General features: G+C 37.2%; 1 protein-coding gene across 1 annotated transcript in view; it reads right to left on the bottom strand.

Annotated features, from left to right (window-relative positions):
* Positions 1 to 267: 267 nt before the first annotated feature.
* LOC107083780 (glypican-1-like) overlaps positions 268 to 24,923 on the bottom strand; it is an 80,753-nt gene continuing 56,097 nt past the window's right edge. Inside the window, exons 5-11 of the mRNA XM_015373241.1 lie at positions 21,758 to 21,921; positions 14,653 to 14,818; positions 12,071 to 12,195; positions 7,363 to 7,488; positions 7,028 to 7,161; positions 4,682 to 4,857; positions 268 to 3,726 (exon numbers count right to left, since the gene is read on the bottom strand). Coding sequence (XP_015228727.1) covers positions 3,521 to 3,726; positions 4,682 to 4,857; positions 7,028 to 7,161; positions 7,363 to 7,488; positions 12,071 to 12,195; positions 14,653 to 14,818; positions 21,758 to 21,921 — 1,097 coding nt within the window. The 3' untranslated portion in view covers positions 268 to 3,520. The remainder of the gene's footprint in view (positions 3,727 to 4,681; positions 4,858 to 7,027; positions 7,162 to 7,362; positions 7,489 to 12,070; positions 12,196 to 14,652; positions 14,819 to 21,757; positions 21,922 to 24,923) is intronic.

Below are 24,923 nucleotides of genomic sequence, written 5' to 3'. Positions count from 1 at the left end.
AAAACAAAGCATATATTTTTCTCATACATTGGTACCTTTAAGACACACGCTTTTAAGTTCTCAGCTCAGAGGACCTCATTTGTGAGATGGAACTAATGAATTAAACTTTTGCCAACATAAGTGCGCTGCAAAATTTTTCATACAATAGAGGCAGGTAGAGAACCACTGAAAAAAAAAAAATCAACATTTTGCATTAAGTCCTGAACAAACAAGTGGAAAAGGGCACTCTGGTCAGGTGGGAACAATGCCTACATGCAAACCACAGTGTGTGACAGAGAGCATCATCATGAACATACCAATCACCTGATAAAGGATGGTGATGGGAGCATCATGCCATGGGGATGATTTATATGAGCAAGCATTGAGAAACCAGTCAAAACAGGAAGAAGAATGTATAACAATATTTGAAGGGTCACCTAACAGCAAAACAATGACAATAATATATAGAGTTAAAGTTTTAGTGGTAGGGTTGAGATAAAAGTATTTTCATGTGCTAGAATGACCAAATTCAATCAACATATAAATCAACAAAGATGTGTACCAAGACTTTAATCTCCATGTTGCAATGTTCAACCAATCTGACTGAACTTCCACCATAAAAACGGCCCAACAACAGAAGTCACTAACAGGCACTGGAAACCTTTATACTTTATATTCTTATTTGTAAAGAAGAGAACCAAAATTTTTAGATGATTTGTGACATCTGTTTTTGTTGCTTTGGTCTATCATAAAAATATATATATAGAAAAAAAAATAGTGTTTATAAAGTGACAAATGTGGAAAAATTCGTGAGGTATGAATACTTTTGCAAGGAACCAAGCATCTGAGATTAGAGGCTGGGTTGAGGAATACATGCTGACCTGAGAACAGTGCAAACTTTTGTCAAGCTTCCTCTTCCACTCTAGAGCTTTCATGTTTACACTTTATCACTATCCTCAAACAGGAGTCAACATGCCGGGCCACATCTATCTGCATACAAACATTCCCAAATCAATAGCAGTTCCGTGACGGTGTTGACTTTCTTATTGATCGAGTACCTTCTCATGTCTTTGTGCAGACAATGCCATTTAGTGGCTTCATAAAAGTGCATGTTTTGGTAAAGGGTAGGAGGACAAGGAGAGCAAACTAATGTGATCAGAAAATGGAAGCGAGAGACAAGGTTTGTTGGGGGCTATGCAAATTTCAGCTGATGACATTGTGAGGGAGTTACTGAAATTAAATTAGTCATTCTGAAGTCAAAGGGTTGTCTTTGAGCTAGAGTGTCACCATGACAGTCTGAGTAATATCTTATTTTTATTAGGTTGTTCACATATATTCCCAGTCACAAACAGAGACCCTTGTGCTACTCATTTTCTGTTAAAATATTTCCTTTTTGTCCACATAAACCAACATAAATTCTCCCTTTATCTTAATATTGACCCCAAATGATCATAGGCAGTCACAGGCACATTTCCTGTCCAGGGACAAAGAGAGAAAAACACACAAACAGCAACAACTCACTCATTAATAAAGCTCTTTTTTTCTGAAAAGAAAACAATTAAAATATCATCTGAGAGACTATTATTAACACATAAGGAAAAAAAATTCTTTAATCTAACAGAGCCCAAATGAAGTTGAAATATTTCCAGCAATCTAGGTGCATATAGAATAATGTTTTTAACATGAATTTCCATGAACTGTCCCGTCTGGAGTAATGACATATTGAAAAATGCATCAGTTTAATTCTTCTATTTTCATCTTGCTGTCATATACTAATCTGACTGTACATAAGTCACCAATACATAATGTGATCTATTACAGCAGTGGTTGAAAATGCTATTTTTGAAAAATAGACTTTATAAATCTCCAATTGCCGTCAGTTTAACAGTGCACTGTGATGCATCATGAGACCGGAGCAATTGTAATAAACTAGAATGTTTAAAAAAAAAATGCTCTCTGTATCATCCATACATGATTTATTCAGACCCTTAAGTTTGTCCCCGATTCGCTTTGTCAGTCACAGACGAAAACACACATTCACATTTCGGCAATGAACTCTTACATACATGAAACTGTCCTCTTATCCTGCACAGTAATCTGAACTGAGCCCTGTGACTTTGTCTTGAAAATAAATGTGTTACATGATGTCTCCCTAGTATGTCATCAAGAAATGGTATTGCAATGTTTTCCCAAAAACATTTCCAGTCAGAATAACAAAATAAAGCACTGTTATTGTTATCTTTATCTTGCCATCATTAAGCAAACTTCTACAGGTAATTACAACTGATGAGCAAAAACAAAAAAAATGTGGTAGAGAGGCGACGGATTGGGTAACAGCACTTTTGTGGCAACGTGCAAGGAAAGAAACGGCAAACAGATTATGCAAACATACAGAAGAGGGAGAGCAAATTGGATTCTTTCCCCAAGAAAGCAAAAAAGCAATCAAAATATGTACACTGCATTAAAATGTTATATTCTAGAAACGTGCATTGTTTGCCTTGATCGTGAACATGATCCTTGCTACACTTACATACGAACCCTGTAGCACTAAAATTCTCTGCATATTTAACTGACCTGCTGTGAAAATCAGGAAAGTTATGAACAAAGTGCTGCAGGAAATATGTGTTTCTGCTTCTGCGTACATTTCTGCTATCACATGGGCTGGCGTAAAACTAATTACTCTTTCCCACTCTGTGTCAGCTGAGGCTATCCAGTCATGTGAGCACATTGTTTTAAATTGGACTTCATGTTAATGCTACACGTGAAGTGGTGGGAGCAAGGGGGAGTGGTGGGTGTATGGAATGGAAGACAAGATGCATTGCTCCCCTCAGTAGAAGAAAATTGTCTGTGTGAATATTGTGACAAGTTTTATTGCAGATTAAAGATAAACTGTTGGAGAGTGCTGATGGCATGAGCTCACATCCCCCACAGAGAGAGATTATATGTGATAACACCGCAAAGCCTAATGCATTGACAGGTCTAATGGGTCATGACGTTCAGATTATCCCTTCTAAAAATAGATTTTTTAAATATCTAGTTTGTGTCATTTGCTTTTGGAAACAGGATTTGATTATTTCAATTAGTTCCCTACTAATAAATTCTAATATAAAATAAAATAAATTAAACCTACACATTTTAAGTGGTGATCAAATGTGCAAAAAGGGGTTGCCATAACACTCCTTTCCCCTTCTTCTCATCAAGTCAAAATCTATAGTACCATTAGCAGTATAGGCCTTTAATGTCTAAGGTGAAAATATTATTTCAGGAAACTTAAACACTAGAAAAAAACATATTAGCAAAAGACAAACTCTAACAGTGGCGTAGAATATGGGCAAATTAAAGAGAAGAACAGAAACACGGCTGATTACTAGTGGGTGGTGTTTAAAACCAAAGAAAGTCTATTGAGTGACTTTGTTATGATCTCTTTTATTTGCTTACTAATGGGAAAGTAGCCAACCCCCAACATTTCCTCCATCCATTTTAAAACTCTCCAGTCCCCCATGTCCCAAACTCAGTCCCAGTAAGAAGAGTTTCATATCAATTATCGTTGGAGCAGCAGGATGACCAGTGGAAGCAAGAGGATGCTGATTGAAGGGAGGCTTTGTGACACTGAACTTCTCACTTCCTTGTTCCTTGGTGGGTAGGCATAGACCATGGGTCTTTCCGTCACTGGGACAATAAGGCGTGGCCCCCGGGAGCACAGTTCATCTGAACACAAGCCACTTCCTGATCCACTCACATCATCACCTACAACACAAGCATAGATTGGTGTTTCTGTGTTTATCATGTGTTTGGTATTTAAAGTTTATAGATCTTTAAATTAACTTCCCTCTTCTAAAACTTCAGAAAACAGAGAAGACATCTTGCAATACATTTTCTGAGCAATGCAATAACCCAGCCAGGTGTGAAATACAGATAGGCATCTGAGTTTTAAAATGCTTTCAGATTTTCTCTTGTGAGTGAGGACAGGTTGTGCATAAGATATATGTATAAGCCTGTGAGTTGAAGAAATGTGTTGAAAAAAGTTGGCAGGGACTTTGTATGGATCGCCTCCAATAATACATATTTCAAAATTTTAATGATCCATTCTGGTCAGAGGGGAAGTGCCACAAAGCTAAGCCAAGTGTTCAGTATGGTGTGGTAAGGTAGAATCGCAATAACGTCACACTTCTGAAATATATGTGTATATAACTGTTGCTGCTGTTGCAAATAGATAAATAAAAAAGTGCAGTAAAAACAATTATCCTGTTATAACATTAATTATTCAAATGTCTGAGAATCAGTTTTTTGATTTAACCACATATGACCATGTATCTTTGTTAAAAAGATAACTGTTAGATTAAAGGAATTTCAAGCTGAAAGTACACTTTTTCTTAAAAAAGATAGTGGTAAAGAATCTCTAATACTGTGGTGTATTGTTATTTATTTTACAACATGCTATTAGATTAACATCAAAGTATAATTTCCTTCCAAATGTATTTTCTTTTCAAAATATTACTAACATGATTACCTATCACACAAAAATTTCTAATTCCATCTTATGGAAGACATTCAGATTTATGAAAACCATTTTAATAATCAAGTCCCAATATATGAATTTTTCAAGACCTTCAAAAAATTTCAAGTAGAGTCTCAGCGGTAAAACATCAAAACAGACCCATTTTATGGTATGAACAAAAACAATCTTTTTCAGTTTACTCACTGTTATCCTGAAAGTCTACATCCCGTCCATTGAGCGCATTCTTCAGTTTGTTGGTCATGATCTTAAGCTGCATTATTTGCTGCCGTATTTTCATGTCTGGCTTTGTGATGTCAATTTCCACTTCAGGGTTGTTGATCTGATTAGCTAGGCCATCACCAATCACCTCAGGCAGATACCTGGAGATTATAAACATAAAAAAAATAATAATAATAATTGTATTTTATGAGTAGATGCAAAATATTTTTTACAGTTATACATTTACAGTTTTTTGTTTTATCAAAGACTGAAGTTGCTGTGAAAGAAAAGTGGGTTATAATTTTGTTGCAAAAAGTGGTGGGATTTTATTTCAGCGACCTGAGTTTTCCCGAATCATTTCCATTGTTAAGATCATACAAAACCCTTAAACATAAAGGAAACTCAGCAGTTTTTTTGAATGACTTACAGCCTGTTATACAGACAAAAAAAATATTCAACTAGAACCCATTCGTAAAGAATTTAGTGAATAGTAAAATGTTATTTTTTCCAGGGATGGATTTTAAAAACAAATTTAAAAGAACATGCACTATAAAGAGACTTTTCTGCTCAAGTTCAATTTAATGTCAATTAAATTTTGTATTGAATTAATTCACACAAAAATCCCAAAATGTGCACCTTTGCACAGAGGTTGAGCCACGATTTCATATAGTAGTTTGTGTAAAAGTATGGACAACTTAGGAAATAGAAATGGGAAATGTTATATGTTATAATTATGTTAGAACAATAACATCTTTTTTTGCCAATCATGTCCATTTCTTTTTCTTTCGATTTTTTCCCATGTTGAAGGTGATAGATTGACCCAGATATGTTGCTGTGATCCACCTGCAGCCGCGGCAAGGCAGCTACACACCTGTGCAGGAATTCTGTTTTATTAGGTAGAAAAAAATACAAATCACTCTGTCCATTGGTTCTGCTTTACAGACTGACCATTCAGGAATCTTTCTGAACTTGGTCACCTCACCCGTGTTTTCAAAGCTGGCTCTCTGTCTGCTGGTGGGCTGGTAGTGCATATGTTCCCCACCTGCTATTGCTCATGGTGAGTCGATGAGATTCTGATGGGTTTGAGCTTCATGTTTTCATTATGCTTTTCTCTTTTCTTACATATATGTGCAAATAAACAGGTAAATGTGACATAATGGGTCAAAAAGGTTGACTATTATTCATTAATAGTCAGTGTTTTGGCCAGCATTCGATGCAGGACCAGCAGGTTCTGCAACAGCCTTTTCCCCACTGCCATAAGACTGTTGAACTGTTGAAAAGTCTAATCAAGTCACAAATCGAGATACCGCATCCCACTGTAAACATCCTACTTGCAATACTTGGTGAATCTTCAAAATAGAAATCAACTCAGTGTTTCTACTCTATTTTGCACAATATATATTTATTTATTTTTGCACTGCTCTGAGCCTTCCACATCAATGTCTTTTGCACCATGTCTCTCCTACACTAGTTACATTTTGATCACTGCTGCACTTTATAAATAGAAATGGTTATTCCACTGCTAAGCTGCTGCTCATTCACTGTCGAAAAGCTGTATGCATCGAAATTTCGTTTTGCATACAGTACACTGTGTATACGAAATGACAATACAGTTCGTCTAAGTCTATTTTTTTTTTTTTTATTTACCTTGTCATGAAATGCGTTAGACAGAGCCCTTGGGGCTCTTATGTCATGGACCGATTCGATTACAAAAAAATAAGCATAGTGGCCTTACTTTCAGTGCAGACAACTCTGAGCCTGTTAGCCCACTATGCTGCAATACATGTCACAAACTGAGATAAACCTTCGGTATGTGTTGATTTATGAGGCAAAAATGGTGACACCTTATCTATCATCATTCCTGATAATAGGGCCTACTACACTCTCCAATTTTAGGATTTTTTTTTTTTTACATTTCTACTGTTCCATGGGTCAGGACATTAAAGCATTCTACTGTTTTTTTCACATTGCCAGAAAAAATGTCACAAAGATTTAATGTTTTTGTATTTCTGTACAAAATTGGAAAATATAAATAAATAAAACAAAAATAAATTTGGTGATGTTGCCTTTGTTTGACCTAAACATGTGGCCTCAGAAACGTATGTGATACTTCAAGTCCCCTTTTACATTTTTAATCCCTTATATGGATGCCTAAAACCAGCAATGGTTAAAATTTAGTTAAGTAGTAATAATAACAAAATAAAGTACAAAATAAACCTGTATGAAATTAGCCTTCCTCCTTGAAATTATTTTTGTTTTTTGATGCGCTGTAACATGTTTGTTTATTTTAAGTGCACACCTTTTTTTTCTTTTCTTTTTTTTTATCCTTACCTGGCACGACTCATGCCATTCCAACACTTGTCCTCAGCCCCTGTGCCACTGGCAACTCTGTCACTGCAAAGAAGCTTTGGTAGAGAAATCCAATATGGTCGCATTTCTCTCAGCTTTATGTTGATGTCAGTCACCTGAAGCAGATTTGACATGTATTAAAAATTATAAAGAAATTAGCAAAAGTGTGCATTTTTCTGACTGACTTTCATTTCCAGTATAATAAATTCTGACAATCTAAAAGTTACATGTTTTAAGGCAGGAGTGTATGCTTGATTTTTTTCTTCTTTCTTTCGGGGGTGAGGTAAATGAATTGTTTCAGGTGGGAAAATACTAACCGAATTTGCCAATTTGTTGTTGCTACCTCCCAAACTGTCGGTCACAGCACTTTTTCTGGTTGTGATGTCGTCAAATCCTGAGCCAGTGGCTCCTCCTTTGCTGAGACTGCCACATGCCTGGAACAGCTGGTGAAAGGAGAAGAAGAAGGTGGGGGAAACACCAGAAGGACAAGTTAATGGCTTAATTAAAGGGTGACACAATTGAGTTTTCTTAGTAATGTGTGAAACATTTTTGAATCAACAGTGTTTCTCGGTATAAAGAGAAAAATGATTTTCTTTGGAAACCAAGCGAGACACATGGTGCAACAAGTTATTTGCATGACCCGAGTCAACCAGTGCATTTCATACATATGGCGATTCACAGCTCCTTCAGTCTTACTTGTCCTCATGGACTACACAGGCTAGAAACAATGCATGGGGAATATTTAGGAATGAGCAGCAAGGATTAAATGTTCGTGGCCATATCTTTAGTGAAACTATATTCTCAATTATTTTCAATACTAAATTAGTAGTGCTGTACATAGTTGTTGGGATAAAACTAAGAATGTGAATGTCTTTTGACTTTAAACTAGTGATTTTATGAAGAAATTGGAATAAAAAGCTAACACTTTGTTTAGCATATTGACAAAAGTGAGGGACATTCCACCAGGTCACAGCTCACTTTAGGCCAGATTGGCCCTTTAGAAAAACAGCAAAGAGGACGCTTTGTTTTTCCTCTAGCCGAACATATCCACCTTCACTAAACAACTTACTGTTGTTATTTGCTACTGAAAGCCATAGGTGTTTATGAATAAAAGCTGTCTGTAGGCTGCATTGTGACTCATAACTCACTCCCTTTTATTATACTCTAGATATAAGAAGCAGTGCAACAGTATAAATGTTGTGAGAACCTCTGAGTGCATTTCATAAAGAAAAAATACAGAAAGACAAACATAAAATTTACTTTAGCTAATTTAAAATATATCAGACATTGAGACTCTTTTTCAGAGATGTTATTTTTAACGTCTTTTACAAGCCCGTTTAAGCCTTGAAATACTTTATAAGTGAATATGTCAACAGGAACACACAAGTCTGCTTCTGCAAATATGAATTACTGGATGACTCATGAGACAGCAGAAAATGTGGTCATGTGGGGAAATTTAGAGAGGCTTTGGTGAAGGACTTTCTGTTGGCCTTAATAAAGTTGTGGAATATAAACATTTCAGAAATACTCTTCCTTGCCTTTTATATTATATATCCTTTTTGAGAATGTTGTCAGTTGGTCAAAGGGGCATATTTAGCAACTATTTAATTGGTTACTAAAAAAGCAGATTTAGAAGCTGAGTCCATCACCATGGCATAGGTCATTGTAAGGAATCGGAGATTTTAAAGAGGAGAGTGGAATTTTCACTGAAATACCGTATTTTCACGACCATAAGGCGCACCGTACTAAAAGGCGCAGTCTCAGTTATGTGTGCCATTACTGTATTTAACACACACACATAAGGCGCACAGGATTATAGGGCACGGGTTTTATATACAGGTACATGTCCTCTACTAAGTTTAAATATCTCAACTGCATATTTAAAAATAGAGCGGGAGCAAAACTGAGTATGTTTGTGCTTTATTCATGTAATTTTTATAAAGTATTAATCAAACCTGGGAGCTGGCCATGAGACAGACACATCGCTGATGACACAGAGCGCTGTGATCACTCCTCTGAAACAGTTTATTGACGCATAAATAAACTTAAAATGCAGAAATCTGCCGGCAGAATATGTTGNCCTCTTCAAGGTACGATCAGAATTCAACTCACTCGTCAAGGCATAACCAGCTGGCTAACCAAACTCTCATCTCTCCAGATATAAGAGTAACCAGTCCCGGACCTGCACCAGAACCAGTTCCTGATTAACTCTGTGTGTGTTTCCCAAATAAACATTGTTAAACTTTCCTCTGTCTCCGTTAGTGTTCTCCATGTGGGTTTTCGTTCATTAAACCAATCATGACTGCAGGATGAACTGACTGCAATTATTAAGTTTTCAGGTGGACTTTCTCACTTAAATACATATTAAAGCTAGTTTATTCCCACTGATCACAGCAAATATAGCCGCAAGGCAAAGAAAGGATAGAGTAGCTTCGCCAAACGCGCGTCAGGCACACTTTTGCACCGCGCAGCTAGAGCAGCAAAGCTGCTTCAGCCGCGTGTCAGAACTAACTGGTACAGGAAGCAAAAATGAAGCAGCAGACGCGTGAACGTAGCATTACTTTGAACGGCCAGTTCATACCGATGTTGAGCGGTTGAAGTTCCTTTGTCAGACCTCCTGGAATAACAGCAAGCACAGCGTTCATTTGTTTCACCATGTTTTTCACATCGGCTGTGAGATGGGCACGCATGGAGTCACAGATTAACAGCGATGGTGATGAGTGGAAAAAACCACCTGGTCTCTTTACATTCCCCTCCCTCAGCCACTCTTTCATCATCTCCTCAATGAGGAGATGAGGAGTTCTGCATAAAGCACATACCTGTTCTTTTATACACAATCCACGCCTACACTTCCCCCTTTAACGTTCTCATGGTGGGCTCAACAACGTCCGCAGTAACAACATACATAGGGCGCGCCGCACATTTTGAGGGAAAAAAAAGACGTTTATATGCGCCTTATAGTCGTGAAAATACAGTACTATAGTGGTATCATGCTTTGGCATGCCTTTCTAAATTCACCCAGAGGAATAGAAGTCCACACCTCCAGGATGTTAGACAGGGATGTAGTCACAATTTGTATGAATGTGAATGCAAGGAATGTTCAATCTGTTGATGATATAATCTATTAAAAACCTCAGTGTTATGGTTGATAAGGACCTGTCATTTCAATCTCATATCAAAGAGGTTTCCAGAATTTACATTTTTCTTTCATTTGCAAAAACTCTGAAATATCCTGTCCAGAGGTGATGCTGAGAAACTAGTACATGCATTTGTTACCGTTATTGTTAAAACTCTTGACTGTTGCCACAAGCATGCGTGGTGTGAGGATTGCATTCGAGTCAATGAGTCGGTGCAATCAATTGGTTTTCCTTAGATAGAAAACTTTGAACCATTCTGGCTACATGATCTGATTATGGCAGTGCAGTAGTTGTCCTGGCCATTGAACTCTTAATAAGATTTTTTTTCTCAAGGAAAATCTAAGAGGCTCATGAGACTTTTGTTTTACAGTCTACTTTTGTGTGTGCGTGTGAACCATTTTTCTTACTTTGCCAGCAAAATGAGGTCTGGCCATTGTAAAATGTGGACATTTCATTGGTCCTCATAAGCTATTTTCTGGAAAACATAACACGTTGTGGGGACCGAGTGCTTCTTGCGGGTCCAGGACTCCATAAGGGGAAGTGCCGTTTTAGAGTCAGGGGTCATGTTTGAGGTTTATGTGGATTTTAGGCTGGGATTATGGGTAGGTATGAAGCCAAAATTGTTAAAAATAGGGTTACTTGTCTATGCTACCTATTTAAGACCTTTTTTTTAATATATATTTACTAACCTTTTAAGGACCAATAGACCTTGCAGTGACCAAAGGCTAGGCCTAATATTGTGGACCTCCATTAAGATTGTTAGGGAATCAGTTTACAGTTACAGTATGGTGTGAATTGACTTTAGTTTAAGGTTAGTGTTAGTAATATACTGGTAATGGTTAAGGTAAAACAGTCATAGTAGTAGCGATAGAAGGCAGGAGTAAAACTTTCAAGTGGACTATTTTTACACTTCAATTTTTTGTATATTAACAATAAACTGGCAACAGAATTGCTGTAGTTAATTACTCACATCAATATACAAACATTAAAGATGATGAATACAGAATTCATGATCTTTTCAGAACACAAATTTGTGTTTTACAGGGTAAATATATACCTAGTTAATTTGTAAGTCATCTAGGAGTCTTTAGTGTAATCAGAAATAAATAAAAACTAAATATATTAAATTTAGGTATTAGGTCATATAAATATTAATACTTTGGAGAGCAATTATTGATGTAAGCATAGTGAACATGCAGAGAAGAAATGACAATAGATAAGATATTCCAGAACTCAAAGCTGACACTATGGATGTGTAAATATATGCATATGTATTTATTCATATTCACTGAAAATAGGAATGTTGTGCTTGTTCACCTCTCCTTGCAAACGGTTCCCTTCCTGAGCACCTCCTCAAAAATTTTCCTATAAAGCAACTGGTCAAATGAAGGTAATACTAGGGCCAAACTTACAACTTGCTGGTTTAAAGTTGTGTCACAAAAAGATACATCAGCCAGCTCATTGTTTTAGCTGATATTTACAGCGTTTCTTTGTATTAGTATTGGCTGATACTCCCATATGTTTGCCGATTCATTTGTGCATTAAGCTGCCTTAATGCAACAATGCGATCTCATACCTTGAGTCACTTAAGGTCCATGCATTGCCGTTCCCCTATATTTGATATCCATTTTTAGTGTTTTTGTTTGATTTGTTAGTAGAAGTTTCTTTCATTTTTAATCAAGACTTGTGTCACATTTGATATCCTTGTATAATTTTTATCATGCAAATAGACAAAAAGAAAGAAATACTGGCCTGAAAAAAGCACCCCGAAAAATCTGCTGCATATATCAGGGATCAGCCAGACTCATGTAAAAATTATCGGTAATAGTATTGAATTTAAAAAGCCTGTATCGATGTGTAGTATGTGTAAACCAAAGCATGATCTAACCTTGCTGTTGATGCTTGCCATATTATCCTCCATGGTAAATAGGGCTTCTGATATTTGATTTGGGAGGGAAAGAATCACGCTATCCATATCATCCAAGCGATGCTCTCCCACCTCAATCATTGTATCTGTAAGCATAAAAGAAGAACCAATAGAAGACCAATTATTTTTCTGGTACAACACTTTGGGCAGCTGTTCTGCACCTTTTATTTATAAAATGTAAGACTGAAACCCAAAGCAAACATTATAAGTTATATAAGTTCGCTAAAAGAAGGATGTATAGACTACTGTTAAATTTTTTTAGGATAAGTCTATACTCCTAGCTCTTGATAAAAAAAAAAAAAAATCAGTTTGGTATTTTACCATATTTAAAATTAAACCATAGCACAAATAGGATATTCTTTAAAAAAATAAATGACGGAATAAATTAAATAAAGGGGCTTAAAAGTGCATATCCACTGCAACAACCTTAATGCACAGCAAACACAATAATAACAACTAAAACTAGCAGACACAAAAAACTAACAAACAACATATTTAGACTTAACACAAAATGAGAAAAAGAAATCCTGCAATGAGAATTGCTGAAATCACAAGCAAATGCAAACATAATGCAAATATATGAACACATAAAACTCACTGCAAACAAATAAATGTGCTAACACACAAAACACATTTAAACGGAAAATGTTGCAAGCAGAATCACTAACTGCAAATTAAGAAAAAGCTGCAAACAGAAGTTATTCAGACCATTAGTGTAAGATTATAACCAACCATATAGAAATATGTCAAGTTATTATGGGGTACAGGTTAATAATATCCAAAGTTCAGTGTTTCAGAAAATGTCATTATAACATAAGATCGATGCAAAGAATATATAAAACTGATGTCAGGTTTCTTAAAAGTATTTTCATTTGTCTGGACTCAGTACTAGACTGGATTATCCATTGCATTAATTACTACATCAATGCAGCATTGCATGAAGGGGATCATCATCTGCTGAGGTTTAATAAAAGCCTAGGCTGGTTGATTGTGGCATTGGGTCATTTTAATACTTAACACATCTTCCTCTTGATAATACTTCATATACTGTAGATTCTATAGGGTTTACTGTAGCTCAGGCCAATTTGCAGGAAAATCAACCACAGTCATACCATAGACATTGAACCAGATTTTGGTAGCTGGTCTGGGCAGCTGTCAATTTCTGCTGTGAAATGAAACCAGCATCTCCATTATGTTCGTATGCAGAAGGAAATGTGAAGTATTCTGAAAACATCCTTGGAAGCGGCAGTATTAATTGTAGATTTTAAAAAGTCCACAGTTGACCAACAATTCACTGGAAAAAAATCTAGATAAGCCATTTTTTCTTAAAATAAGTGGATTTGTTCTTGAATTGAGGGGGTGAGACTTTGCCAATGGAACAAGATAATTTACATTTAAAATAAGAAAAAAATTGCATTGTTTTATTTCAAGTGCTAGTTATCTAATTGTCTTACTATAGGAGAAAAAAAAAACTCATTACATTGGCAAATCATCTTATTTACCCATGCAAATTAAGGCTAAATATACTTAATTTAAGAAATGTTGACTTATTTCTAGCTTGCAGTGAAGACATGGAGCACTGAATTCTCTCTCTTACTGTGGAAACTTTACAGTGGACTGTAAGCACTGGGACTTCCTCCTGACTCTAGACCCCGAGACCTTGATTTGCAGATGAATTGTAAACTCAAGTATTTCACCACATGACATACCTACTATGTAATGATTTGCAGTCATTTAAAAAACTTTAAAGTAACAGCATCTTAAATGGAGGCAGGCTGAGGTGAAAGGCTTCTGTCTCAGATTTCTTTTTGAGAATCAGTGAACCAAAATATTGTTGTTATTCTTTAGTTTTACTGTCAAGCACCTTAAAATTCCCAAACCAATTTGTTTGCTAATTTAATTTTATTTTTTTGCACCAAACATCCCAGAATTGCAATTGACTCACATCGGAGCTGTAAGCTGTATTTCAATTTAATTTCTAAATACATTATTATTCCCAAAAGTGAAATTTAGCCATTCATTTCAATAATTCAACACATTCAAATCATTGCCCCTTGAAAGACAGCATGGATGTTGTTAGAGATGCACGGATTCCTATGATTCCATTCAATCCGTTACTGATAAATGGGTTGAAGTTACCCGATACTGATCAAACACTATCGTTGAAAGGTATTATGCTTGACATTACATTTTTAAAAAAGGATAACAGATTAATACAGGTATACATAATCACTAGCTGCTGTGAGCTTTCGTGTGATGATGTAATCAGTGTTGCAATCGTAAAACTGTAATCGCTAGTTCGCTGTAACTATATTACTGTGTATGATATTAATTGAAATGACTGGATTGGAAATGATCCACCCAACATTCAATGCAGCTTATTAATCAATATGGGAGCCGATATCCGATTTGAGTATTGGATCAGTGCATCTCTAGATTTAGTTCAAGTTAAGACATCTCTAAGCGTAATCCATCTGTATATAGATGCCTGGTATGAATACATGTAATGTTAGACAGTTGGCACTGTGTGCATGAAGACGTACCTGCTAGATGTGACCATTCTGTGTGGAGGTCAGCCTGGTTGGCAAAGCAGCCCTTCATGACATTGGTGCAATAGTTTGCACAGGGCTTAGCGGTGGGCATACCTCGACAGTGTGGACAGTAAGTCATCCTCATAATGGCTTTGAAGCACTTAGGGTTTAGTGGTACCTGTAGTAAAGCACAGGAAAAAAATAAACAGTGGTGCCGCGAAAAACACAAAACAAAACAATGTTCGGTCTAGCAGGTTTCTTTCCCTAAAAAAACTGATATCATAAGATAATTACTCCAGATATTAGACCTCTTTTTGAAAATCATATATTGTCCTAGAGAAATGAATCTAAAAAAAAAAAAATAGCGGCTGGCTAGCTTAAGGGGTAAGTCACCAGTCCTGCAAACAGAAGCCTGGATTTCTCTGGGTTCGCCTGGGGGGAATGAGCTGCCAGTGTGGGTCCTTAGAATCGACCATTCATGCTAATTCCTGCTTTGGGAGATCCCTGAGCAAGACCCTTAACCCCACACTGCTCCCGTGTGCCGTACAATGGCAGTCCACTGCTCCCCTAGGGGATGGGATAGTTAATTTTGTTGCTCTATATTTGTGACAGTGTAATGACAATAAAATGCTGGAAAAAAAAAATAAAATAAAATGTTCTATGTTATTTAATTTGGAAAAAGTTTTTCTACTGACCCAGTTATAGCCACCACAGCAGTGGGATTTCACCTCAACTGGTGACCTTTGAGTTTGCACCAGACTTTATTATTGTACTGTTTCCTCAGAAACCACAACTGGGAAAATTTATTTTTCTTTTAACATGAGATATAAAGACCTTGACATTGATACAAGTGTTCTCAGTCCCCTACTCTGTCCTTCCTGCCAGTTCAATTTTTCTCCCTATACCACAAGGCTATTCCCATAGGAGAAGAGGCCTTTGTGCGTGAAAACTGAAACTGGGTTAATACCAGTAAGCTCTGTTCACAAGAGAGTACAGCTATGCATACAAAACCTCAAGAAGTATGAAGCGTGTGTGTCTGTGCAAGAGGGAGAAAGGAAAGAGATGGAATGAACCCAGCTACGCATACAAAGCTCCTCTAAGCTGACATCTGGGCCCGCTTGAGACTTTTACTGGAAACTCCTCCTCCAGAAGAAGTCCCAGTTAAAACCACATTTGATCAAACTTTGAAGAGAAATAGGGCAACAGTAGGTGGATAATAGCAATCAAAGAAACACATTCTTTGTATGAAGTATAGAATGTGTTTAAGCCAATTTGCCATAAAAGTAACTAGATCAACCCAAAAAAAGAAACACATTGGTGTGTTTTTTTTAGAAACTTAATCAAGATCATAAATAGGACAAAAGTGCGTTAAAAGTCATTTGTGCAAGAGAGAAAACAAAAGGTGCATCAAGGCATGGTAAAAGAAAACTAATATTACATTAGTCAAATTCTAATTCTTTCTCCTTTTTTCTATTCTTCTTTCATCCATGCTATTGCTCTCATTAGCTAGGGATGAGTCAGCTGATTGCTCTTTAGTGAGCAGAACAGTCAGAGAGGGTGGTGTACAGCAAAGAGCGGGAAAAAGGCCCAAGAGTAGAGAAATACTGGGATAAAACTTGAGGTCAAATAAGGTCAATGAAATGCCTATTAAAACTGTAAAGGGTCAGTCACTTAAGTAGGAATTTAATTTACATTGGTTTACCTATATGGTTTTAGAGGTAGCTCTTATTTTGAAAATAATACAAAAAAATATTGTTAAAAATTTTTACTTAAATCTAAATACCACATAGTGATGACACTCAAAAATCCAGACAATAATAATAAAATTATTGTATACACCCCTAAAATTTGATTATTGTGTTGTTGTTTTTAGAGATGGTTAGATTGGTTTTTAGAGCTGGTTACCAGTGTTAGACTATGCTCTGTTATTAATCAGTTACTATTTCAAAACATCTTAAGTTTGTAGCTGTACAACATTTTTCCTATGATGTGAAGTCCTTTTTGTTGGGATCCTCAGGCTTGCCCACCAGAGGGCGCCGAGGATCCTCTTCTGCTCTCTTTGTCTTTTCTTTAGGGCTGGAGTCACTATCAAGGTTCTGGAGATTACCCTCTGCCTCCAACAGAGTGCGCCGTGGGTCCTCCTGAGCTGAGCCTCCCACACACCTGTGGCTGATCTACTAATCAGGAGGACCACAGTATATAAGGTGACTTCAGACCTTGATTCCACGCCGCAGTGTTGATCTTAGTTGGTTAGCTTCCTGAGCCTCAGCTACTGAAGAATCTCGTTATCTCTAGTGTGAGATCAGATTCTAATTCTTCCTTGTCTCTGTCTCACAGGAATCCTGTCTCTTCGTGAAAGCTCTGGATGAGCTTAATCTCCTGTCTCTTCGTGAAAGCTCTGGATGAGCTTAATCTCCTGTCTCTTCGTGAAAGCTCTGGATGAGCTTAACCTCCTGTCTCCTCGTGAAGCTCTGGATGAGCTGTCTCTCTGGCAACCTGTCTCTGGCCTGCAGCTCTGGGAGAGTTGCATCACTGGAAACCAGTTTCAAGCCTGAAGCTCAAAGGAGAACTAACCAGCTAATCTGCCCTGGTGAGCCAACCCAAGATTCCTACGTGGTGAAACCTGACGACTTCTCTGAGGAGTTTCCCTAGAGGTTCCAATGTGGATTTTCCCCTGTAGTTCCCTGCGGTGAGCTGGAAGCTTAGCCTGAGAAATCCTTCGTGTTTTCCCCTGTTGTTCCCTGCAGTGAGCTGGAAGCTCAAACTCAGGTCTGCCAGGCTAAGCCTAGCTTGATGCTTAGCCTCACTTGAACTCAGCTTCCATCCATCTCCCTTTCCCTGCACAGACCCCAGTGAACCAGCCCCCTGCCTGAACTGTTCCCTTTTCATGATTCATGTTTGTGCCACAATAAACTCTTTTGGACTTTTTACCCAGTGTCTCCGTGTGTGTTTGTGCATCTTGGGCTTACTCTCTTAGAAACCCATCATGACACTTTTAAAGAGATACCAGAGAAAGTGCTGGATTTATTTTTTTATTAATTTATTTTTTTGAGGCTGTACAGAGCAAAAAGTTAACTAGTAGCATGTTTACTTCACAAGTAGCTGTGCACTGCGCAGATCACACTTCTCATCCAGAAAAGATAGACAAATATCGTGGAAAACCTGAACAGTGTACAGCTGTAAAATAATATAATGTCAGAACATTCTTTGAATGCAACTACAATGCATTGTCCCTACCCTCAATACTCGGATGAATTTCAGCCTTTTAATTAGTTGAGAGGAATCAAAAGGAGTTCACCCAGGACATAAATTTATGCAAGACATTCCCCTGGGTATGAAACTCAGGTAACTGCAGGTAACACTATTTCAAACTATATTTTGCAAGCTATGAGTTGGTGTGCCAGCTGATTCAATTGAAAGCAAAAGCTAATTGACTTATTAAATCTGTAGAATTGTTGTGTTAACACCATGATGCCATTGCTCTCTGAGTTTTTTTATACTGTCGGATTCTTATGCTTTTCAATAAGTCTAATTTGTACAAAATTTTTTTAACTTTCTCTGAGCATTCAAAATCTCTCTTAAGGCTACAAAATAAAGGCAAATTATTGTATATTACAGAAAATGAAGTACTGCTCCAATGCTCACAATAAGGTTATTCCAGTGCAAAGATTTTGAACAGATTAGAGGAACTAATGAGGTTGGGTCCTCCATCTGTCCTGTGTTTGCTGGTTTTCTAATGAGAAAAAGTAGTCATCTATTAAGATGAGCAACATAGTCACCCTTGTCTCTTGGGTGATAGATGCTCTACACAAATACACAGGTACACATTCAAAATTAACCATTCTGAATGCTACATATTGTTACATTTCATGTCTTTTACTAAGATGTTTTTTACTTGTTTTTGTTGCAACCTCAACACTTTTATACAACCCACGGCTCTGTGTTTATATTTGTCTCAGTATTTTTGCAGTGTGTAATTAGCACATACTTTGTATTTTGCCATTTACACAGCTTTTCAGACCGAGATTATCTAGACTGCCTTCCTTTAGAGTCAGCTGTCCAGCACATGGCCTACTTCCAACATTCCCTTCCCAAGAGAATAACATAGTCAAGGGAAAGTTAAGGAAAAAGCAGCTGGCATAACCTGGAGCAAAGGAAAGGGAGAATTAATGCTTTACTGGAACTGCTCAGATCCAGCTCAGATCTTCTTCTGTCTATAAACATTTTAATCGTCTTCCATTTAAATAGGCATTATCTTTTTAAGGTTCCTTTGTGAGAGACAATGTTCTTTTACTGCACAGCTATATTTTTTTGTTCAAAACGCACTGAAACTTTTGGTGTTTTTTCAGATAGTTTAAAACCTGCATTTAAGATGTTGAGACACATTAACCCCCTTAAAAAATAGAGCTTAGATTTAGTTTAGCATTCTGGATTCCTATAAGGTACAATATTTAGCGAAATAAAACTGGATGCAGCTTTGGAAAAAAAGTGGGCAAATGACCTGGTGTCAAAATAACTAGGCCTTCATTTTGTAAAAATTGCTAATTATTTAAGAAATTGCAAAACCACAATTTTTCTTTTGGCTCACCGTGACTTTTTAGGTCAAGGTTATTTGTACAGTACTTTCCAGCAAGTCAGAAATGCATACAAAATTTAATTGTCTTGATTTTTGAATGGATTTTTGTATCTAACAAATTGGCAAGTTGAAAACTGACTTACTTCAGGGAGGACATTACAGATAATTTCTGCATTAGAGAAATTCAGCAGGGGCCTACCCAACACCATGCCCTCACATTTAAAAAAAACATTCTTTTACATTGTCAATGCACAGTCTGCAAACACCTCCGTGATGACACCGGCCTTGGGGTCATGATTCTCCTGTTTGTGGATTTTTTGGTTCTGTTTAAGTGTTGAATTACACTTTGATTTATGTAATTCTGTGCTTTCATGGTAATTGGTTTCTTTTCCATTTTGCCATTATAGGTTTTTTCTTTTTAGTTTTAGGGGCACTAGTGGCTCGTTTTTTATGGACAGTAGGCTGACTGGAAAGGGGATATGAGAGAGGGGGAGAGACATGTGGGAAAGGACCCGGGCCGCCCGTGTCGAGGACTAAGGCCTCCATACTTGGGTAGTGAGCGCTAACAACTGTGCCACCAAATCACACTCTTGTAGTTTTTTTTAAGCAGTGTTGTTTTTTTTTTTTTGTGTTGCTCCCTGTTGCCTCCTTGTGCCAGTCTCCTTTCCTCTAGCTTCTATTCACACCTGCTCCCTGTCAGCTGATGAACCCAGTCTTTGTTTTGCCTCCCATATATACTCCTACTATGCAGTTGCTCAGCCCTGGTTTCTCTTCATTGCCTTGATCCTCATGTGTGTATCTCCCCTGGCATCTCCTGGATTTGATTTCTTGTTTTGTGTTCCTGAATTTGAGTTTCTGTTTCAATCTGCATCCAAATCAAATCTGCAAGAACTCATCTCTGCCTCCTCATTTCTAGATTTGGGTCCTCAACTAACTTCCACAAAACCTGACAAAACCTGGAATTTTTCCTTTCCTTTCCTATTGAGTATCCGATATCAAGTGCTCTCAAGCAAATGGTTCTAGTCCAACTAAAGTTATCCAAGTCCAGTATAAGTCAAAATAATTTGAGTCTAAGAGAGATAAACTTGTCCCTTCAGTCTTACTTGTTTGTAAGTAAAATGATTTGAGTCCAAACCTCTGTGAGTTACCTTTGTGACTGCTGTAAAGACATATTATATTACTCAAGAGAAACAAGAAGCACATTTCTGCTACCTTTTCATTGCTTAATAAAATGTACATATAACATACAATATATGCGCAAGTTGGTTATGTGCATGTACTACCCAGCTGTCAACGCTTTTCCACTTGGATCACAGCATTTTCCTTATCTCTATAATCAAGAAGAAGGGTATATAACTTTTTAATAGTTTTATTTTTAGTTACACTTTTATAGCTGCTTGATCCCTTTTAGTACAGTGGCGAAAACAAATGCACATAGCAGATAGGGCATAAAATGCATTACACTCAATAAGAGTACTTGGACCACTACCGGCCAGGTTTGGGTGTGATTAGATTGTAATTGTGGAATGAGGCCAACATTGATACTCCTCCTTCACATGGTCTGATGGCCAAGCCGCAGAGGTTCATGTGGACCCCCCCCTAAATATAAGGGGCACCTAAGCTGGTGAGCATGTGCGCATCACTTTGCTTCCATTAACAGTGGGAGAGAGAAACATGCCAGGCTATGCTACTTAGCTCTCTGTAACTTCCTCCAGTGGCAGCAAGGTCACAAATTGAGAAGATTCCTTATATGAGGTCTTACAGTTTTGGATTTGTTTTAATGCTTGTTATAGATCATTTTAACACCTTTTTTGTTGTTTTATCAAGGATTGTTAAATTAATTTGTTCCTTTTGGGAAAACCGATGTCTGCATTCTTCCAAAGGCAATTTCTCTTACCACTGTACGTTTCCAGTGCCCTTCTAGAGATAGTTTTAGCTGTGGCATCAAAACTGAACACCCCCACCCCCCACAGACACACACACACGATGATTTCTTCGTCCAGCTAGAGTCTTAGCCATACTCTTGTGTTACGTGCAGAACGAACAATTTCTCTTGGGACATATTAACCCTCCCTGCATACCCAGGAGACATTTTTCAGTTAGATGTTGACATTAACGGGTGTTGCAGGGGCTGATGCTCCGACACTGGAAGCCATACTTCATAGTCTATTGCTTTTAACAACATTAATCTGCCACAGCTTTATACTGCTCATATGGAGTGATGGAATTGGCAAGTGAAAGTATTTTTTGAGTGCTTTAGATCAAGCAGCAGAGTGAAGGGCATCACTGCAGAGAGTTGCAAAGATACATTTAGCAATAAAATATGTTACAACCATAATTGCATCTGAATTAATCCATCCATCCATCCATCCATCCATCCATCCATCCATCCATCCATCCACCCATCCATCCATCCATCCATCCATCCATCATTTTTTTCAAAATCAGTTAAAATAATCTTTTAGGATATGGAAATAAAAAAAAAAATTCTGGTAAATGAAACAAAGGTTCTCTGACAGTTTTAAGAATTGGAAGTTTTACCTGTAACACTTTGCCCACCACTTCTCGACTTATATGTAGGCCCTGAAGAAATGCACGCGCTGCCACAAAAGTACGAGTGACCTGTGTTGTCATTTTATGTGGTGCCTCTCCAAAAAGTCGAAGTGTCTCTATTTTCTTTGACACACACTCCTGGTAGTCCTCACCTGTAATAAGCAGACATATCATATAGACCTTCTTCTTGGCAGTCGATTGCATAACATGCAAATGCAATAAATAAATAGGAAATAATATACACTCAACAAAAATATAAACATGACAATTTTGGTTTTGCTCCCATCTGTTGTGACATAAACTCAAAGATCTAAAACTTTTTCCACATACACAATATCACCATTTCCCTCAAATATTGTTCACAAACCAGTCTAAATCTGGCATAGTGAGCATCTCTCCTTTGCTGAGATAATCCATTTCACCTCACAGGTGTGCCATATCAAGATGCTGATACCAGTTACCTCACGCAACACATTTCCTTCACAAATAGTTGATCAGGTTGTCAATTGTGGCCTGTGGAATGTTGGTCAACTCCTCTTCAATGGTTGTGCAAAGTTGCTGGTTTTTTTTCAGAAACTTGTGCACACTGTCGTATATGCCGGTCAAGAGCATCCCAAACATGCATGGGTGACAATGGGTGACATGTCAGGTGAGTATGCCGGCCATGCAAGAACTAGGAAGCTTTCAGCTTCAAAGAATTGTGTACAGATCCTTGCAACATGGGGTTGTGCATTATCCTACTGCAACATGAGGCGATGTTCTTGGATGTATGGCACAACAATGGGCCTCAGGATCTGGTCACAATATTTAAATGTGCATTCAAAATTCCATCAATAAAATGCACCTGTGTTCTTCATCCATAACAGACGCCTGCCCATACCATAATCCCACCGCCACCATGGGCCACTCCATTCGACAAACATGCAGATGAGTGTCCCTGGAATGGTTTCTGACAGTTTGTGCAGAAATCCTTTGGTTATGTAATCCGATTTTTTCAGGAGCTATCCAAGTGGCTGGTCTATGACAATTTTGGAGGTGAACATGCTGGATGAGGAGGTCCTGGGCTGGTGTGGTTACATGTAGTCTGCGATTGTGAGGATGGTTGGATTTACTGCCAAATTCTCTGAAACACCTTTGGAGATGGCTTATGGTAGAGAAATGAACATACAAAATACACGAAACAGCTCTGGTTGACATTCCTGCAGTCAGCATGGCAATTGCACGCTCACTCACATCTTGCAACAATTGTGGCATTGTGCTGTGGGATAAAACTGCACCTTTCAGAGTGGCTTTTTATGGTGGATAGTCTAAGGCACACCTGTGGACTAATCATGGTGTCTAATCAGCATCTATACGTATATGGCACACCTGTGAGGTGGGATGTATTATCTTAGCAAAGGAGAAGTGCTCACTATCACAGATTTAGACTGGTTTGTAAACAATATTTGAAGGAAAATTATTATATTGTGTATGTGGAAAAAGTAAAAAAAACCCAGTAAATTCAGATTTTCTGGCACTCCTTAGGAACTGTTTTAAAGCAACAAAAGGAGGAAAACACTGATTCAGAGCTTAGCTGTTTAATTTATATGCTCAGCTCTAGCTCCAGTTTACTAACTGCCCCAGTGTGAGAACCATAAACACAATTTTCATCCAAAAAACAAATGAGTTCAAGATTTCATTTTACTGTAAAATGTCGATAACATTATTTTGTATAAACAGTTCTCTTTTTTACATTCAATTGAGGAAACATGGCTAAATAAAAGTTTCTTTTCTTGCCATTATTCTATTCTGAAAAGCATCCCATGGCTATTTAAAAATCAAGTAAATACCTGTAGTTACTCAGAATTATTAATATTTTCAAATAAAGGAGGACTCAAATGTTGAATTTTTAAAATTACAAACCAGCATGGGATAATGAACTATTCAGGGTGACAAAAACATCTACATTTCCCCTCATTAATTAAAGTAATAATGTATCCTGTTATAAATTGCCGTTTTTTTTTTTTGTTTTGTTTTGTTTTTTAACTCTCGTCACTTTACTTTTATTTCTCACCAACAATCCATGTATCACTTTTCAGTGTCTGCTAAAATAAAATATCACCTCAGCATGATGTTGCCATCACAATCCTTTGCTATAAATATAGATATAATTATATGATGATAACAAATACTTCATTTGTATATGTGTATTTGTATTTTATTTATCCAGTGTGTTCAAAAACCCTGTAATATCCTGCTCTGCTTTAGACACCAGATTCACAAGCAACACACTTAATGTTGCATTGGATCAGGGGAAATAAACATAGCAAAAGCCACATTGCTGCCTAAACATGCACACATACTTACAGAAATTTAAATAAAGACTAGAGTTAAATATTTCGGTCTAAATCACACTAATCTTCACAGGCTCTTTGACATGTCACAGTCTAATTTTTCTCGGCTTCTCTAACTGCTTCTAAACACATTCACTTGACTGTACATCCATAATATCATTCAGGAAATAGAAATCTTTATTTACAACTAAATGACCCATTTCATTTGTAAAATTGCTCTGTTCTATAAACCATAAGCCACTTTAATTCCTTGTACAAATCAATGCTGAGCCTTAAATTACAGATAGAAATGAAGTGTGACATTTCTGAAAGACAGATTCAAGAGTGCTCTGTCAGACTTACAGTGATCTTGTTCAACAGTCTAAATTTACCGACCACAAGACAAGAATAGTGCACCAATTTTGAATTCACCCATTACATTTAGCTGTTAGAGCAGAACTCGTGCTCACCTCTCAAGATCAAATGAGAATTCTAAGTAAAACATGGTGGACCCAATGGTGATAATGTATATGCTAATACTTTCAAAAAAACAAAAAAAAAAGATGATGTATAAAGGAGTGGAGGCAGCACGAGGAGAGAGTCTACATGAAATACTATGATTTAGAGGTAAGTTGTCTCTTATTTTGTCTTAAAAAAACATGAACCCACATGGTTTTTAAGTGCATATTCTCTGGCTGATTACAGTTAAAATGAGAATGGATTTTGTTTACAAACACAAATGAATGTATATGACTTGAAGCTTTTATTGTCTGGTGTAGCAACTAAAGGGTTTGTGTGCAGATTTAAAACAAAGCAGGACAGCTCACTTTGTTTAAATGCAA

Source organism: Cyprinodon variegatus, unplaced genomic scaffold, assembly GCF_000732505.1.
Source record: "Cyprinodon variegatus isolate N-32 unplaced genomic scaffold, C_variegatus-1.0 Scaffold83, whole genome shotgun sequence".
In the NCBI taxonomy this organism is placed as follows: Eukaryota; Metazoa; Chordata; class Actinopteri; order Cyprinodontiformes; family Cyprinodontidae; genus Cyprinodon; species Cyprinodon variegatus.
This window is presented reverse-complemented; position numbering and strand designations above follow the sequence as displayed.